The 17,695-nt window shown below is 43.0% G+C and overlaps 1 protein-coding gene across 2 annotated transcripts in view; it reads left to right on the top strand.

Annotated features, from left to right (window-relative positions):
- The first annotated feature begins 2,341 nt into the window (after positions 1-2,341).
- LOC124222577 (cholecystokinin receptor type A) overlaps positions 2,342-17,695 on the top strand; it is a 42,872-nt gene continuing 27,518 nt past the window's right edge. For both annotated transcript variants that reach the window (XM_069136840.1, XM_069136839.1), the window contains exons 1-2: positions 2,342-2,702; positions 13,170-13,846. In XM_069136840.1, the coding sequence (XP_068992941.1) occupies positions 13,523-13,846 (324 nt within the window). In that variant the 5' untranslated portion in view covers positions 2,342-2,702; positions 13,170-13,522. The remainder of the gene's footprint in view (positions 2,703-13,169; positions 13,847-17,695) is intronic.

Below are 17,695 nucleotides of genomic sequence, written 5' to 3'. Positions count from 1 at the left end.
TTCACTGCTAAAATTCTGTCGTGAGGCTTACACCGCTTGTCATGTTCAATCTAAGTTAATTGAATTTAATTGAACAGGCACCGGTACTATCATATGTTCGTTGCTCAGCTGTAAATCAACACAGCGCACTCGAAGAAGAAAGTTTGTAAAATTTTTCAGTTCCACGAAAAATATCCAAGCTGAGAGTCTTAAAAAATTGACTGTATCGAATATCGAAAGCCATTTTCGAAGCTGAAGATACAACGCCTCGATTGCCGATATTATTTAATACCATTCTTTACTCATCCGAAGCGAAACTCTACGGGCACGAGTTTTCTATACCTTGGAATACGAGTTATCGGTAAACGGGACAGTCGGGATGAACTTTTCTGAACTCGTTGATGACGGGGTTAATTTTTCTCCCTCTTCCTCGCCCCTCGTCTCGAGGACGCGACGCGAGGCGTCGCGGACCTGTTGCGAGTCGACTGTCCCGTCGCAGGCTTCGATGAAACGGAGTTTGCAGAAAATTAGCAAGAGGTCACGAGGGAGGTTCGCGGTTTGGCGAAAAGGAGTTTTGATGTAATAAGCAAAATACTGGGAATATTTAAAGCGGAATATCTTTGATCTCCTGGGAGGAAAGCGGACGTCTCGGATGCCGGGCGGCAGTGAATTTCACCCATAATGCTCCGCTGCACCCTGCCGTTACCCACCCTAGAAAAGCTCGCATGCCGGCTTCGCGATCAAGCCCAAATAATAAAATGATTACGGAAGCTGTCTGGGTAAAAAGTGTTATTGGTTTATTTTTAGTTACGCGAGTCCTGCAATTTCAACGCTCTTATCTTTGTCAGGTCGCGATATCTGGGGTCAGGGGGTTGAAAAATTGGCCCCAAGGCAACGCAGCTTAGCAATCCTTTTTCGATTTATTTTCGGATTGGTACAGCTTGAAAATAGTTGATGGAATTTATCACGTGACTCGATCAAGTTAACGCGACGCCAGGCTGCGGACGCCGAGACTTGTAGGTACATAAGTTTTGCCCGAGGGCGTAATACCGGCTATTCCTATCCATTTTGCGAGTCGATTCCCTTCACTTTCAATAGTTCGAGATCTAATAACTCGGCGGGTAAGATCGCGGAGACTTTGAGCAAAAAGTGTACACTTCAAGAATCTGCGGACGTTTTTACCCTTCGGAGTGGTGATTCCGAATGATTTCTTCGTCTCGTGCGAACATCGAGTAGAAATGTTTGATTTACACAGAGGTACGAAGCAGAATTTGAGCTTCAATCCCGAACTTCGTCATGCTTCTTCTTTATCCTCGCAGTTAACTGTAAGAGAAGCGATGTGAAATCCCACGGACATTCCTTTTCCTCGTTATTTCAAGCCGGACGAAAATTGTTACTCCTACAATTTACAATATCGAATATATTCTTCAGTTGCAAATTCTTACTCCGCGAGGAATAGAAGCAAAAAAAAAAAGAAAAAAAAAAAATTCCTAACGATCATTGAAACAATCTCATTCGTTAATCGAATTAACTAATCGCGCACGTCGCGATGGAAATTTGCGTATCGAAAAATAACGACTACCGAAGCATGTAACGCCGAGTAAAAAACCGGGGTGAACGAGTCGAGCCGTTCCCAGTTAACGACCTGAATTTTTACATATTCGAGGGTTTTTTGTGTTTTTTTTATGTTTTTTTCCTCTTTTTCCGGGGTCGGAGTTGACGAGACGATCGCGGACGCGGTTAACGGCGCGAAGACTCGTCGTTTTCGATACTACGACACATCCCGTCAACCCGGGCAACCCTTGCAGGACGTGGGCTCTTATTTCCCTTATCTTATCGGGGCGTCGCGGCGCCGGCGACGCCGGGGAGGCTGGGATTCGGAAGAAGGGGTGAACGGGGCGCGGGACGGCGGAGCAGCTCTCGGCACGCGGGGATGAATGAGCCGGCTTACGAAAGCGTGCTCAGCGGGTCGACGCGAAGCGTCGCGACGCCAGCTCAGTCGCCGCTTCAGAATCGCCGGGCGCGCGTCGCCGAACCTCGGGATCACCTCCCGAGATATATAAATAAATGGATTTCATACGGGTTTGAGTTTGTTTTCGAGGATCCGAGAGCATCGAGCGCATCTTTCCTCTCCGTCTTTGTCTCTGTCTCTCTTTTCCTCTGTCATTTCTCTTTCTCACTCTCATCCTGTTTCGAGATGCGCAATTTTCGCGGTTCGTCTGCAGAACCGCTTCGAGCCACTTGCCTCGTTCTCCACGGTAAAATTTATCCCCGCGAAAAATTTTTTCTTTCCTCACTATACTTCTCTAGCGAGAAAAGTTTAACCCATGTAAAGTTTGGTCGCGCCGCGCTTTATCGGCTAGGAAATATTCTCAAAGTTTAATACTGGTTCGCGTTCACACAGTTTTCAAACTTTCGAAATCGTGCGGATTCTATAATCGCGTGCGGCTCAGTTTTATTGGCTATGACAATTAATACACGAGCGGTTATCTAATCGGCGTGAAGTTTATTCCCGCAAATTCAAACTTTTGGCTTTCAATCATTGAAAATTATCATATTATAATACCGCCGAATATATTTCATCCACAGAACCGATCCAAGAATCAATCGAAAGTTTTACGGACGACGGTAAATTACTCATCACGTAATCCTGGCTCGATTTTTACTATTCGAAACATTTCCCCGGCAATACCAGTGACTATGCGAATCTCGGCAAAATTTTGGTGAGTTTTTAGACAATTTTCTTGACTTTTTTCTTCACTCCCTCTCTCTGATATCATCAAGCAAAATTCGTTTGCGCTGCAGTTTCACGCCGCGACTTATCGTAAGCACAATCGATGAACGCAGAGCTAATTAGACCGCGAAGTTAAGGGTGGTACAAAAACGAGGAGCTTTAGCCACGGAGCTAATCTCCTTTCACGGCTCCTCGTAAGAGAAGGAAGGACTATCGGAGACGAGGGGCTACTCGACAGCTTATAATCTGTACAATACGAAGGAGGAATGCAAAATACGAAGTGCTGAGCGATCACCCAGAATCGGAATAACTTTTTTTAAACATTGTACACAGTTATACATACAATGTACGTACTTATTCGCATGCGCAAATATAGATATCAATTCCCTAGCAGGGGAAAGTTTATATAATTAACGTGGCATTGAGCCCTCCGTTCAAAAATATATCCCCGATTTACTTCCGTCGCTTAGACTCGTATCGTTCCTCTTCAAGTCGAACTTTTAACTTCCATATCCGGCTTTCAGGCCGACCTTTTCACGATTTTCCCGCAGGTAAGGGGAAAAAAACCGTGGCAAATCTGTACAAGTATTACCTTAAAATTGTTGCATTTCACGTACCTAGAGGGTGCATCAAATTCATTTTCAGTCATTTGGTTATTTACTTGTACATCGGTTTATGATCGTCACTGACAACGAAGTAGGCGTATTATATGTACGTAACTACGACTTCGTCGCATCTCAACGCATCGAGGTACGAATAACTTGCGTTGTATAACATTATTTCTTCCCATTCAGCGACACAAATTTAGGGAGAATATCGGGGGGTGGCAGAGTTCGGTGGAGACGTTATTTTTTTATCCAGCTTTTTCGTCGCATTTGTCATTGTGTCGGAAATTTGTGGATGAGCGAGCCGAATAATGAGATGCCCGTTGGTTCGAGGTTGTGTTTCGGTGTATCGTCGCGTTTTTAAGGTGACTTCGGGGCAGTAGTAAGAGTGACGATGAGGTCAGCCGATGCGATTTGAGTAATTGGAGCCCCGCCGGCATAGGAACATCACTCGTAACTGATTGTGAGCGATATCGCGTCTGGTGGTTGGGGGGGGGGGGGGGGGGTTGGGGGGGGGGATGTTTCGATCCGGTCTTGTCACGCGATTCGCGAGTTCCCGGGGGATAATTGGAAGCGAAGCGAAGCGACGAACCCGGCGAAAATCCCTTATTAACAATTGCGGCAGCGCTTTACGACTGCGGCTCGTGGCGCGTCAATATTTTCGCAAACTTTCGGACGTCGTCGTTCCCGTCGCGGAGAAATAATAACCGAGAAAACGGAGCCCTGCATCGTCTTATACGTATTTTCTTCAACGCTCTCGAAACTTCCCGCTTTCTCGTCCTTCGTTCCCATTGGCCGCAACTGTTTCGCCGGTGCGATATTTCGAAGGCGCGGCAAAAAGTTGGGCGCGCCCAGCCGAGCGCCGATCTATTAATCACCCGGGCCAGATTTCGCAGCCTAGACGCAGCGCGTATGCCGTCACGAATTTATCCGATTGACCCGCGAACCGCGATACATTCAACGTCGATTTTACCGGAGTTTCGAAAGCTGGGTGGTAAAAAATTGTCGGGGGAAAAAAACCGGAAGCCAATGACGCTTCGGAAATTCGCACGAGGTGAAAAATATCGGGGATATAATTCAAGTTGTACAATGTATTACACGAGGCGACGTCTTTTGGCGGCCGATTGCGGGGGGAATAATTGACGTTTAATGCGTTTTCCGCTGTCAGCTACGGGATTCGCGAAATCTCGAACCGGAGTAAATTTTCTCAACGGTTTTGCGAGTCGCTTCATGCTCCGGCGAGGAGAGTTGAGTCTCTGAGAGAAATAATCCAATTAAAGAGAATTATGGCCGAGGGTTCCACTCGCTCTTTCTCCCCTTCTGTACGCTTATTTCTCGTTTGAAAAAAATCGTGGAAAAATGAAAGAAAAACTAATCGAAATAGAAGCGGGGTATATAAATAATGAAATAAAATGAAATTCTCACCGAGCGCTTACACGTGTACACGTAACATGTATACGTATACATGTATAATAGGAGCACCGTAGCATTCGCCCGGTGCGAGAGAACACGTAACTCCGGATTTACGATTTACTCTAAATTTATTGACGCATTTTTAGAATTTATGTCTACCTTTAACCCTCCAATTATTATCTTCGCTTATTGCTGAAATAAATTTACGGAATCGTAAGGTCTTATCGTGTGTATTCGTTCGTAACTCGAAACATAACAATAGTAGTGTTGATAAAAGAACAACGCGCCGACCTTCGAGTCTTTTAAAATATCTCAAACTTTAGATCGTGCCATTTTACGGAAAGTAGCTCGCACTGTTGTTCCAATCTATGATATTATCTATACATTATTACGTCGACACACTGGACCGAGGACATCAAATAAAAGCTGTGATTATATATTCCACCGTTTCTCTTGTCTCGTTTCATATTCATTATCGTAATTAACGAAAATATACATAATCGTTCGCTTATCCACTCGATGCGTAAAAACTTCCGCCCTTGAAAATTTAAAAAGGAGTGAATAATTACGCAGCCAGAATAACAATCGTCATGTATTATTCAATCACTGCGTGGCAGCTTTGATAAACGAGCAAGCGAATTACTTTAACAGCACGTATCTTTGCAATTACGGATTAGCAGCGAGAAATTTATATCAACGATACGAAATTATCATTTGTAGTCACGTTACGTTTTTAATTCATCACGCATTTTACCTTCGGTGAGAAAAAGCACGGAATCAATTTTCCAATCGCGTGATTTGCACACAAATTATTGAGAAGCACGATGTTCAATTTCAAACTTCCTCCAAAATTCAAACTGCAATAAGGGACGAAGGGGAAGGAGAAAAAAAAACAGGACAGGCTCGTTGGCAGTATTATAACATACCCATGGTGCAAAAACGGTGCGCTCTGCGCGGGGATATTGCCTTAACGATAATTTGATTAACGAGGCATTGAACGTGGCGATAATGTACATTACGTACAATGAACACTTTGCGGTAAATTAATAGAATATAAACGACCCACATTAATCAAACCCCCGACTCGGTTGTATATAATATGTATTCAATAATCCTCGCGGATTTGTCGACGAAAATTATAAAATAATTGGCCAAAGTCTCCGGCGAAAGCTTAGCTCCAAAGAACCTTCGCCAAGACTCGCGAAATCCAGATGAATCGAAACCACATCTCAATTTGTGGAAATTAAGCGGGTCACTCTTTTGGCGGAGGTGTTCAGAGGTTTGCAAAAAAACAATTTTTCGTTGTATTTTAAAAAAAATACCACCGACAAATTGAAATCGTTGAATTAATCATGGAGAACGAATACTTTTCGTGATCTAACTTCAAATATTCCCGGTTACGAATATCTCGTGAAGAAACTTTGTCCACGCTGATCTAGCGGAAGTAACGCAAGAATCGTTATACCGTATCTGTGAGTAAGTAAAGCGGAAAGACGAGAGAAAATACAATCGGAATAAACAATTCGCGAATCAGAATAAACTGAGGAGATTGAGGATTCGATTGCGGGAAAGTTTTTGTTTTTTTTTATGGAAAATAGCCGATATTCGTTGTTTTTCATACTCGATTCTCCATTCACCGTATTGTTTATCCATTAGCTAAGTGAATATTGTTTGAGTATACGTATAATAAGGTCACCGATTTGAGTACCTATACAACATTGTACCGAGAAGAATATTAATTCCCTGGTTGTGATTCTGCGAAATAATTTGAATTTGATACAATTTGATTATAAAAAAGAAATGTTTCATTACTTCCACAATTCAAGAAATTGATAATTTCTACCAGACGACCCGAGTTCTATTTCTTTGGTGAAATTATATTACACAATTGCGTCTGTATAATGTTACATATTTATTTCGCACCGTTGCGCGAAATAATTTCATAGAATCGGTAAAACTCTCTTAAATTTTCCAAGATTACTCGCCATTTTGCGGAGGTAACGAGAAATTAATACTTTAAGTGAAGTGAAGCGTACCTGCCGAGTGTTTTCAAGTCGAATGAGATTAAATTATTTCGTGTAGAATTCAACAAATAGAATTAAAAAGTTAAATAATTCAGGAAATTCGCGACGTACCGTCGGGCAAATTTTATACAGCGGCATTAATATGCGGAGTGGAACAACAATTAATTAGAGCCAAAACGTGAAGCGAATATCGTTTGATTTACTTCTATCAAACTATCAACGCATACAGGTATGTAACTGGAATCATCCAAGAATCGTTTAATTCGGTATTGTTCACCGTTATCCGATCCAGCGAGCAATCGATCATGCGTGAATTCGATGTTGGGTCGGGAGGGTGAGCTTTCGATCGGTAAAAATTGGCCGGGTAAAAAAGATGAGGGCTGTGCGTGAGGGTGTGTGTGTGTGTGTGCTTTTTTTTCTCCCCTTCGACTCTCTTTTTCAACGTATATCGCGTCACAGGACAACGACGTAATTACAGCCATTCACTCGGGTAATTGGACTCGAGATCGTTATGACGGAGATATGCCATTGCGGAGTTTTTCCCTTCCGTTTTTTCTCCCGTCTCTTCTCATACTTCTGCGAACCGAAGCTGCCTCGCTATTAGCGAAGGTCGGGCGAAGAAAATCATCGCGATAGCGAGTATAATGGCGTAAAAAGCCGCCGTCATGAGCCGAACAGCGCGCAGCGTTAAGATTCGATGAGTGTATTACGTCCGTAGCTCGACGATACTAATCGAGTCTCGAATCCTTTTTGCCCGAGTCCTGATCGCGGTTTCGTTCCTTCTCGCGCACTCGACGTGAAAATTTTGCGAGTAAGGTATAAGGTGGCCGTGTTGAAGTTCTGAATTTGAAAAGTTTCGATAGCGCCTAATTACCAATTATTTTTTAGCGAAACTTGAAGCAATGACATCAAACTTTGACGGAACAACAAAGTTTCGAGTGGTCGGAAATCCGACGGCTCAATGTTCCGAAATGTAAGATTTCGAAAATTCAAGTTACGATAGAGTAAAATTTCGAAACTTAAAATATCCTCACACAGCGGTAGTTCACTCAACGAGTGGGTGTATAAAACCGGATAACCGAAAATCTTCGATCCTTCAGAATTTCGATATTTCAGATTTTTCTATTTTCTCATTTCCGCTCTTTCGAAACTTTGACTTATCGGAGTTACGCCCTCTCGGCATTTTGTCCTTCCGGAATTTTACACTTTCGGAACTTTGAGCGTTGGGTTTCGGACCATTCGAAACTTTGATGCTTTGTCAAAGTTTGATTTGTTTACTTCAAGTTTCGTCACGAAAAAATTTCGGCTTTGTCGTTTTCGGAACTTTTCAAAATTCGGAATTTCAACCCTGCCCCGGTACAAGGCAAGCCGTCAAATCGCAGGAATTTAAGAGGCCATTGCCGTGTCGGTTCGACGCACCGCGTCGCGACGCTCGTCCCTCGAAAAGAAAGTAACGAGCTCCTCGATCCGTCGTTTCACCGATTCCCAATATATTTAGATACACATCGCTCCGTTTCGCTCAAAATAATCCCGGGGTCCTTGCAGCTGCTATTTCACGCTTTTTGCACAGGCATTATACTGGAAAGTGGGAAAATATATGCCGGGATCTAATTTTTCTCTTACCCACTTTATTTAATTTTTCTTTTCATTATTATTTCTTGTTGTTTTTTTTTTTTTTTCTCCTTTATCCCAAATAAATTTTTAAACCTCAGGCGCAGCTTCTTTATTTACGTCCTCCTTCAGGGCACTTACGTATACGTACATACATGCGTATACATGCCCATTTGTACGTGTGTACAGTAAAAATTCTCAAGTACTTGTATTATCATTCCGCAGGATTCTGAAGAGCGGATATATCGCAAAGCAAAAATCTTCACGGTCACGTCAGACTTTAGCATTACGTGAAAAGGGAAAAAGTAAAAGATAAATAAATAAAACAATCGAAAAAAAAAGAAAGAAAAAGAAACGATGAAAAGCAAAGTCTGCAATGTAGCTGAAAGGCTCGTATCACGCCTTTCTCGTTAATGAATATAATTGCGGAGTTTCCGCACGCTATAAAATATACGATCCCGGAATGAATTCCACGTAATGCAACAATGGTAGATAAGACGGGTTAATTTAATTATGAAAAAAATCTTTTCAAATACGTGCGACATGTTTTTTAGAAAATCATTTGCGGCGGTGAGACTTCTCCCCTCGGCTCGAAGTCAAACGGCTCCCGTTCGATCGAAATTGCGGACATGTGTGCTGCACAGCACCTGAGGGGGGGGGGGGGGAGGAATGACGCGGTGACATAAGCGGTTTCTTTTTACATACCTTCCGGCCATTATACCGATATCAAATTGCCGGATATATACGCGCGCATCTATCATCCGCATGTGAAGGCTGTTTTTGCATCCCCAACAGGATGCTGAAAAGCTCTCCCTCTCGCGTATACCCGCCATCCGTTTCGCTATGGATCGCTAACACTTTTTGTAAAACACATTATATATGTATTATTATCCCACCGGTGTCAGCCACCCGGCGGTAAAGCGATAAACAGGATGGGGAGAATAAATCTCTCTCTCTCTCTCTCTCTCACCCTCCCCCATCTTATGCAGTAATGGAAAGGCACTCGATAAATCAGTTCTTTCCCTAAAAATCCCGAAACAAGAAATCATACTTGGGAGCAGTTATGCTTGTAATAATGAGTTTTAAGAGTTGCTGAATCTTTCCAACATTTCCTACACCTGTCGGAGACTGTTGGAAAAGTTTTCATTAAATCGACAGAGATGTTTCATCGGCTGACGAAAACTGATATCTTACTTGCGGTAACTGAATATTTGTTACCGCAAGAAAACAAAAGATAAATAAAGCAAACTTTTTCATTTGCAAAGAAAAACTTTATTGAAATAAACCTTTCCCTCCGTGTACAATTTATTTCATTTCTGTACCAGTAATTGCAAAGCGTGACTCCACCTTCAACTCGGGGTGCAAAAATTTCCAAATCAGTCCGGGTCGAAATCGGGGATTAGATTGCAGCAGAGCCGGTATTAAATATTCATCAAAAATTTGTCAGAGCGAAGAACGATGAGAGTGAAATTATTACAGCGGTTAGGAGGTTCCCTCGAAAACGGCGTAATTTATTTGCGTAACGTTTGCGCCCGAGGAATTAATCTTGCTTGGAGTGCATGCTTTTGATGTATAATTGAATCGGTTTTCCTCTCGTCGGGGATTTCGTACTATATACTTTAAGGCTAGATTGCGGCCCGAAATAAAATTGAAAATTGAGGATTGTATCTCCCGTAGAAACGACGGCGTATTTATATTGGTCAATTCTGTTCGAACAAAACCGTCAGAGAAACTGCCCTGCAGATAAAATTATATCGCAACGAAGTTTGCCCACCTGTAGCTCGGTCAACGAGAAACTTCGAAGGAACGTGTGTTTGTTTTTTCCTCCTTTCGTCTCCCCCCCCCCCCCCCCCACCCCTTTCCCAGGATAAAAAGAAATTGGCAACATTCGGAATAACGAACAGGATAATTTCGTTCCCCTCGGTGCGGGATCGTCTCATTAAATTAGAACGTTTTCACCCCTTTCTCCCGTAACCGCAATTTTTTTCTCAACCATCCCTCCAGCCTCGATTTTCACACGTACGCAAACGATTCTTGGCACGTGGCTGGTCTTGTACCTACGTATGCGCGTTTTACGCATGTGTATGCACAGGTGTAGCCCCGCAAATTAGCCGCTTGGTAGATAGGCGATGCAGCGAGATTCGTCGCGGGTTAACGAAGTGAGCCGTGCTACCAAGGGCGGGCAACGAATCGTGATTCCGGGTCAAGGGTTGGGGATGAAGGTAGCACGGGATCCGCCCGGAGGGCCATTCGAGTCGACCCCCGATTGACCGGGGATCCGAACGGAGTGCAAACTGTAGGGAAATGGCGAGACGAGCCGGGAAACTGATTTCCGGATTTTCATTTAATTCGGGAATGTCGGAATTCCACCCCCGTGGCGACGGTTTTATGGGGGGTAGATTCGTAACTAAGAGGGTGAAAAATGCGAGGGCCATTTTTCACCGCCGGTGAACTGCATCCGGTCCGATCGAATTCGCGCCCGGAAATCGACCCTTCCTTATCATTTTTTGATTGATGTTCCCGCGAGCAGTCGACCTTGATCCTTGGCTGAGACGGCGACGCTTCGCGTATTTGAATTACGGTAATTAGTCTTCGTCAAAGTGTCGCGAGGGCGACGTTAACTCGCCCTGTGTGCAGACACGCGGCCCTTGACACTCGAGCCTCCCTCGAATTACACTCGGGAAGTTTCGAGCCACGCGTTCGACCCTCGATAATTTTTCACCGATCGCCGTCTCCGGCGGACCGACTCTCGATAACTTTCCGCTTTGTTGTATACGGGGAAGAGCGCCGAAGAAACGGCGATAAATTCAAGCTGCAGGCTTGCAATTAGAGGCACGTACAGCTCTGCGGGATGTTCCGGGGTAATTGGATATAACGCAATTCTCTCGAGTAATTCAACCCCTTACATCGACGGGGACCTACTTTCCGATGTCTGTATCAGTTCAAGAAGCTCGACGGTTTTTGTTTATCCTTGTTTTTAGTGTATATCAGGCATTCAACCCCGAACCGACCTGCGTACGACCCTCGTCACATTCAAGTATGGTGTATTGTACAAAAGGAACATCTTTCAACGAGTTTCAGATTTTTAAGACGATCGGTTTAATTTCTATTTCTCCCCGAAACAGGAAAACCCCATTTTCGAATCAATAGCGCCAATTGATTGGCTTCCAACTTTTATCACGTTTTTTTATTTTTTGTCAAACACGAAAAAAGAGGCTAAAAAAGTAATTAAGAAGTGAGAAAATTCAAATCAAATATAAATTTGTAGTTTTGAAATTCGTATTTAATTGTTTTCCCTGTAGTTTCTAAACCAAAAGCTCACCCACTTCAACTTTGGTCTCGAAACTTTTGTTTTTTAACAAAGAAATCATGAGAAAAACTCAGAGTTAATCGGTTAGAGCTGTTCATTCTAAAATTGGGTATTCGTGTTTTAAGAAACCGTAAAAATCAATCTCGCGGTCCAAATAATCTGAAACTCGGTGCAAGATGATATTCTTCTACGCTCCCCACCGTACTTAAAAATAAATAGAATTACGGACGGTGAAATGCCCGATACATGTCCAGTGCTTTCCCACATTTCGTATCCTCGATGCGGATTCTATTTTCGTTTCATTGTATCCCTGTTTCGCATTTCTTCGTTTGTCACTTTCATTTCCCCCGTACTTTTCAGAAATCAGTCAACGTCTCGGGGCGATAGGAAGCCAAAACGCTCGAGACGAAGAGTAACGTTTGCGAGGCTGCACGCTAATCCTGAGCGATCCCGAAAGGCAAAGAGTCGGTCTCGTTAGCTTCGCGAAAAGCTCCCTCGCCCCCTTTTCTCTCGTCTCCGTTCCCAGCCGGCGGGGCTTTTCCGTCGTTTCTTTTCACCCGCGACGCGATTCGGTGTTCGCTACTTGTTGACTGTTGTCGTACCGCGCCCTTCGTTACGGTATACTTACAATTAGCGGCGGGCTGTAAGGGCTGTCGGCGAAAAATTAAGAGCCGAGAAACCCGCCCCGGGCTTGACTTTGCGGAGTCAAAAAGACGTCTGGGGGCGTCTTCCCCTTATCGATTAGAAAAACAAGCCTCGCCACCGACGCGACCGTGGAATCTCTCATCTCGGCGTTGTGTATTTTACCCCGGCGATGACAAATGTTTTAAATAAAAACGTTGCTCGTGGAACGCGTGGCGCGCCGAGCTGATATTGTGTATCGTGTTGTATAATAATATATTATGCAGTACCCTGTATTTTTCAAACAAAATGAATTATGGATATTCTTGTACTCGGAAAGAAAAATATACGCCAGCCCAATCCGTTATCAACATATGGAACGTATAACTCGCGAGATGTCAAATCATGGAAGCGGTCGGGACTGTCAGGCCAACTATTCGTCCTCTTCAACTACGCTAATCAACTTTTTTTTTTCTTACCCCAAAATCGTTTCACGACGCTCGTTTAATCGGTCGTGAAAACGCGAATCGAATGGAATAAATTTCACCAAATTAACAAGCACTCATTTCCAATATCCCGCTCAGACATCACATTTATTTCCATCTTTTAATCAATTTCGAAAGATATAGCGTAATCTCGCAGTTTTTTTCCGTCAGCCGAGAGGGATGGAAGACAAATTTCGCGAACAATGTATTCTTGAAAGAAATAAAAAAAAAAAAAAAGAAAAGAAAGAGAATAAAGAAACACCACAGAGCAGGCGTAAAATCGACAGGTTTTTCCCACCCTGGCCGTTGTGACACGATTAAAAAAGAACGAGAATAAACATAAATAATACGGCAGAATAATATAACATTATATGTTGTTTTTCTCAGGTTCTTGAAGAGGATTTCGGAGCGAAGCGCCGAAGAAAACGGAGCCGAAGATCGGCCCAAAAAGATCCTGGACGTCGTATAAAATAACCTTTAAATTCCTATCCGCGGAGTGGTAAAAGTTCGCTTCTTTAATACCTTTTCTTTCTTCACATTTTACTTTTCGTTTTTTTTTTCTTTCCCCCGGTATTTCGCTCCTTCAGCAGCACCGCGCGAGTCTCGCCTGTGGATTTAATCGGCGCTTCGCGCGCGACGAGTACGGTCGGGAAAAATAGTTTTTTTTTTTTTTTCTAATCACCTCGCGATTCTCTTCCCGCGGTGATTCCCCCGGGTGAAAATCGATTAAACGGACCGCGATGTCGTCGCCAAGGTTCTCCAGCTCCGATCTCGGCCCGTCCATCGTTCGCGGAATACCGCTGGGTCAACAATTAAGCCTCGGCCAGCCTTCGTCGACGGCTATCACCCGGTTTTCAGCCGTCACCTCGACGTACAACGAAACCGTTTCGCCGACGGTATCGAGTACCGGTACTGCCGGCGGCGGTGACTTCCTCGAAGGATTGATAGTTCCTCTCTATGCCACGATATTCGTCCTGGCTGTCATCGGGAACTTGTTGGTCGTCATTACTCTCGCAAAAAACAAGAGGATGCGCACCGTGACCAACGTTTATCTGCTCAATTTGGTGAGTAAACTAAGCGCCTCGTGAGAAATTCGCCGTTATTTAACTTTGGGAAAAAATTTTCGACAAATTTTTCCGGATCCAGACCTCTTTTTGTTTTTATACATGTAGGCGTGTGCAAAGCTCGCTTCTCTCCGAATGTTCGAAACTAATGGAGAATATTTTGAAAGTACGTATCTTAAGTTTTGGTGAAAAGAATATTTCGCTCAAGCAAGGAGCTTCTTTAATTGGCTGGTTTTCGAAGAAAAAGTGGAGGATGGTTCGCATTTACATCGTCCATGGTGTTTTCAAAATTTCACTAATTAAGTACAACGAGAGAGCCTAGTTCTGTGAGTTGGTAAATTGATTGTGCATTGTAAAATGAATTCGGTCTTCTTATTCTCAAATATGATTTTACGAACTGAGACGCTTTGATTAAAAAAAAATAATTCCTTCGTCGGATTCCGGAACCAAATTACGTAAGGGTAAACCGTATCGGCCAGCGTTACGTAATTTCGAAAAATCTGTGGAAAAAGTGTCGAAGATAAATAAATAAACGAAACAAAAGAATATCGAATAAATAAATAGTTTCTCCTCGGTGGCAGGAAACTGAAATTCATGTAAGAAGATGAATCTCGGTAAAACTTTCAATTAGTCACGATCGATCTTAAACAATAGGGATCGAAAGCTGCCTGCGTTTCTTTAATTTTCACGCAATTAATATCACCGGGGGCTGATTAAATCCGCACCGTCCATTCGATATGACGTGGGCTTTTGAAACAAAGCAGGAAAAGAGTATGCACTTATTCACGACCACCTGCCGCGATCAGGCCAACTCGTCCGAGTTCATTATTATCATTCCAGAGAGTAAAATTCACGGTATTTTCCACGAGGCGGGAATTAAGCTCACTCTCTCACAGCGGATCATTTGTCCCCCGTGAAACGGGGAGGGGGCGGAAACATGCAGGGGCGCAACGAGAGCTGTCGGGAACAGGCGTCAAGCGAACCGGAAGCGAGAGGCGTCTCTTTCTGACGGGTGGATTCGGCCCGACTATAGTCTCACTCTCGCTTTCTCGCCTCGACGCGGAAGGATTATCAAGAGACGAATGGCGGTTTCCGCACGCTTCGCGTAAGATGAATCGGTTGTCGGGTGCTGTGAATTCACCGTTGTGCATATAAATTCCGCAGCTGCGTGTAAACGAGCATACAACAAAACCGCCCTTAATCAATTTCGAGACAATGTTTTACTCCTTTTTTTTCTACTCTACTCTGAAATGGTCACTGAATTTTTAACCAACGTGACCCACCCCCCTCCCCTCTTCAAAAAAAAAAAAAAAAAAAAAAGGAAAGAAAGAAAAAATCGCGAGGATATTCGGGTAGAAAGCAGCGGAAATTCGATCGCTCGGCGCTCCGGTTTCAAGTTCGGCATCGAGTTCTTCGCCTCGCCAGTAACTGCGGTCATTAATTTTCCCCCAGGAATCCAATTACCGTTACCAACGCGATTGCTGGTTTCCAATTTGCCTTTTTGTTCCGATTACCGGATTTCGTAGATCACTTCCACGTATCTTTTTTTGTCGTACGCGTACAGCGATATTAGCTGTGCGACGACGTGTATTTTACAGTTTATAACTCAACCTCGGATCGCTGCAAGTTTTTAGAAATTTCATTAATCTTGCAATTTTTTAACTATTTTTTCACACCGACAGCGATAAAGAAAACCGCGAGTTTTCACCCGAGATAATAAATTTTCACCGCGCTACGCGTACAAGTTGTATCGTTTCATTGCGAATGCATAACAAGGAATGAATAAAATATTTTCTATTCATACGTAAGGCGACGTGCGATCCAAGAAATTTGAGACGTATGCCGGGTGTTTTCGTTGCCGATTGGTCAATTGAACCGGCTCTTCCGCTATATCGCGTAAATTATTGCGGTCTTCAAAAGTTTCCGCTCGCCGGGTATCCCGATACTAACCGGCCGAACTGCGAAGTTTCCGTCTGATTCCGAAACGGGATGTGGCGAAACTAGTTGCCAACTGATTTATAACGTCTAAACTCCCCAAAGCGTGGGTACGGTATTATCCGAGCGGTTGAACTTTCGCCGATTGTGTTAAACTTTGATGGAAATTGTGGGTGGAAAATTTGAAGCAATTTATAGATTGCCCGGAAAATTGAAACCTAAAAGCTGGGGAAGATAAATTATGAGAGAGAGGAGAAAAAGAAAGACAAAATTGACAAGTAAATTCAGCCGCGTTTAAGAACGAGAAAGAAACAGGTAAAAAGAAAGAGAGAAGTGGGAAGAAAAAAAATTGGATTACATAATATACACCGGGGCGGAGGGTGGCGGGGTATTTTTTCACCCAAGAGTTAAAAAATTGCTCCCAGACTTTCTGTCTTAAGTTTCTCAGTTTTCTCGAGCTCTCCCTGTTATACTTTGGAATATTTATTTTAGCACCGAGAGTTATTTACTCGCCCCTGGAAGACTGTATAATAATTCGCAACATAGTTCTTTTGTAACTTTTTAACTTATATATTCTTCTCGCGGTTTATTCGTTTTGCAAATATACTTCGCGAATAAGTGTGATACGTTTGCGAGGCGAGGGAAAAATTAATTTGAATATTTTCCATACGCGTCTTGTGTATGAGAATATTATTTCCCTTCCTTTTTCTTTCTTTTTTTTCTTTCGTTCTTTCACTTTTGTTTCGTCACTTTTTCTAATCTTCGAAATAATACCGAAAACATCGCCGGCATTGCCGTTTCGGGCATTCAAATCTCACGTGAGACTTTTTTCCGATATATAATCTCGGGTGAATAAAACGACCCTACGATATACGGTCTATAGGGTATAGGAAATAAAAAACGTACAAAGATTATACTTTGCTCAAAGAAAAATATACCCAAGGAGAAACGAATGAATAGCAAAGAGAAGAATGAGGAAGAGGAGGGAAAAAGACGAACCGGAAATAAAATTGCTTCCACGTGTATTCAAATGCTAAATTAAATAGCTTCGCTTAGCGATTTCTTCTCGTCTTTTGAAAAATAAATATCCATTACAACCGACTCACGGGGCGTGAAAAGAAGCGACCGCAGCAGAATAAAGAAAAAAAAACGAAAAATAATAACGAATCACGGATCACAGGTATATTCATGGGTGAGAAATAAGTGATAAAAATCTTTCACACCACGGGCGTTGCGACGAGGAAGGGATTGCGAAGTAACGATCAGCCAGAGCGCTTTATACATATATCTTAAGGGTAGTTTAATGTGTGCGATGGAAAATAAACACCCGCGTACGAGATCTTCGCGCGCTTTCAATCCAATTGAAAGATTTTCTAATAATCGGAAAAACGCGCCCCGCAAAAACCCAAAAACGCTATTTCATTTGTACATGCCCTAAGGCTTCATCCTCGCGCAAGGTTTTCAAAAAAATAAAAAAAAAACAAAAACCAAAAAAAGAAGCAAACTTTAACACTGGTATAAAAACATCCCCCGCCGTCGCGCGCTTAGCGTATTTAGCTTCGCTTGGGTTGACTGATATGTCTAGGTACTGTGCGAAATGACGAGAGGAGAGGAGGAGGGGGCGAAAAAAAACGTTGGAAATCGAAAAATAAACGACGAAGAATTTTTGCGAATTTTGTTTTTCTCCAGTTGACGTACATGTGTACCTGCTACATACGTGCGCAGTGCAGTCTGCGGTGATGAAAATTTTCAATCTGGGAATCGCAACGATTTGTTGTCGTTGTTTTTTATTTTTTAACACCATTTACCCGGAAATAAAAGAGTATTGAATTAAAAAATTGAGGAACGAGTTCCGTTCCCTTGAAACAGGAAATATCACGTCCCAAATTTTTGCAAGTTCATACAAATTCAAAT

Source organism: Neodiprion pinetum, chromosome 6 (genome assembly GCF_021155775.2).
Source record: "Neodiprion pinetum isolate iyNeoPine1 chromosome 6, iyNeoPine1.2, whole genome shotgun sequence".
Lineage (NCBI taxonomy): Eukaryota > Metazoa > Arthropoda > Insecta > Hymenoptera > Diprionidae > Neodiprion > Neodiprion pinetum.
The sequence above is the reverse complement of the archived record's forward strand: the minus strand, read 5'-3'. Positions and strand labels throughout refer to the sequence as shown.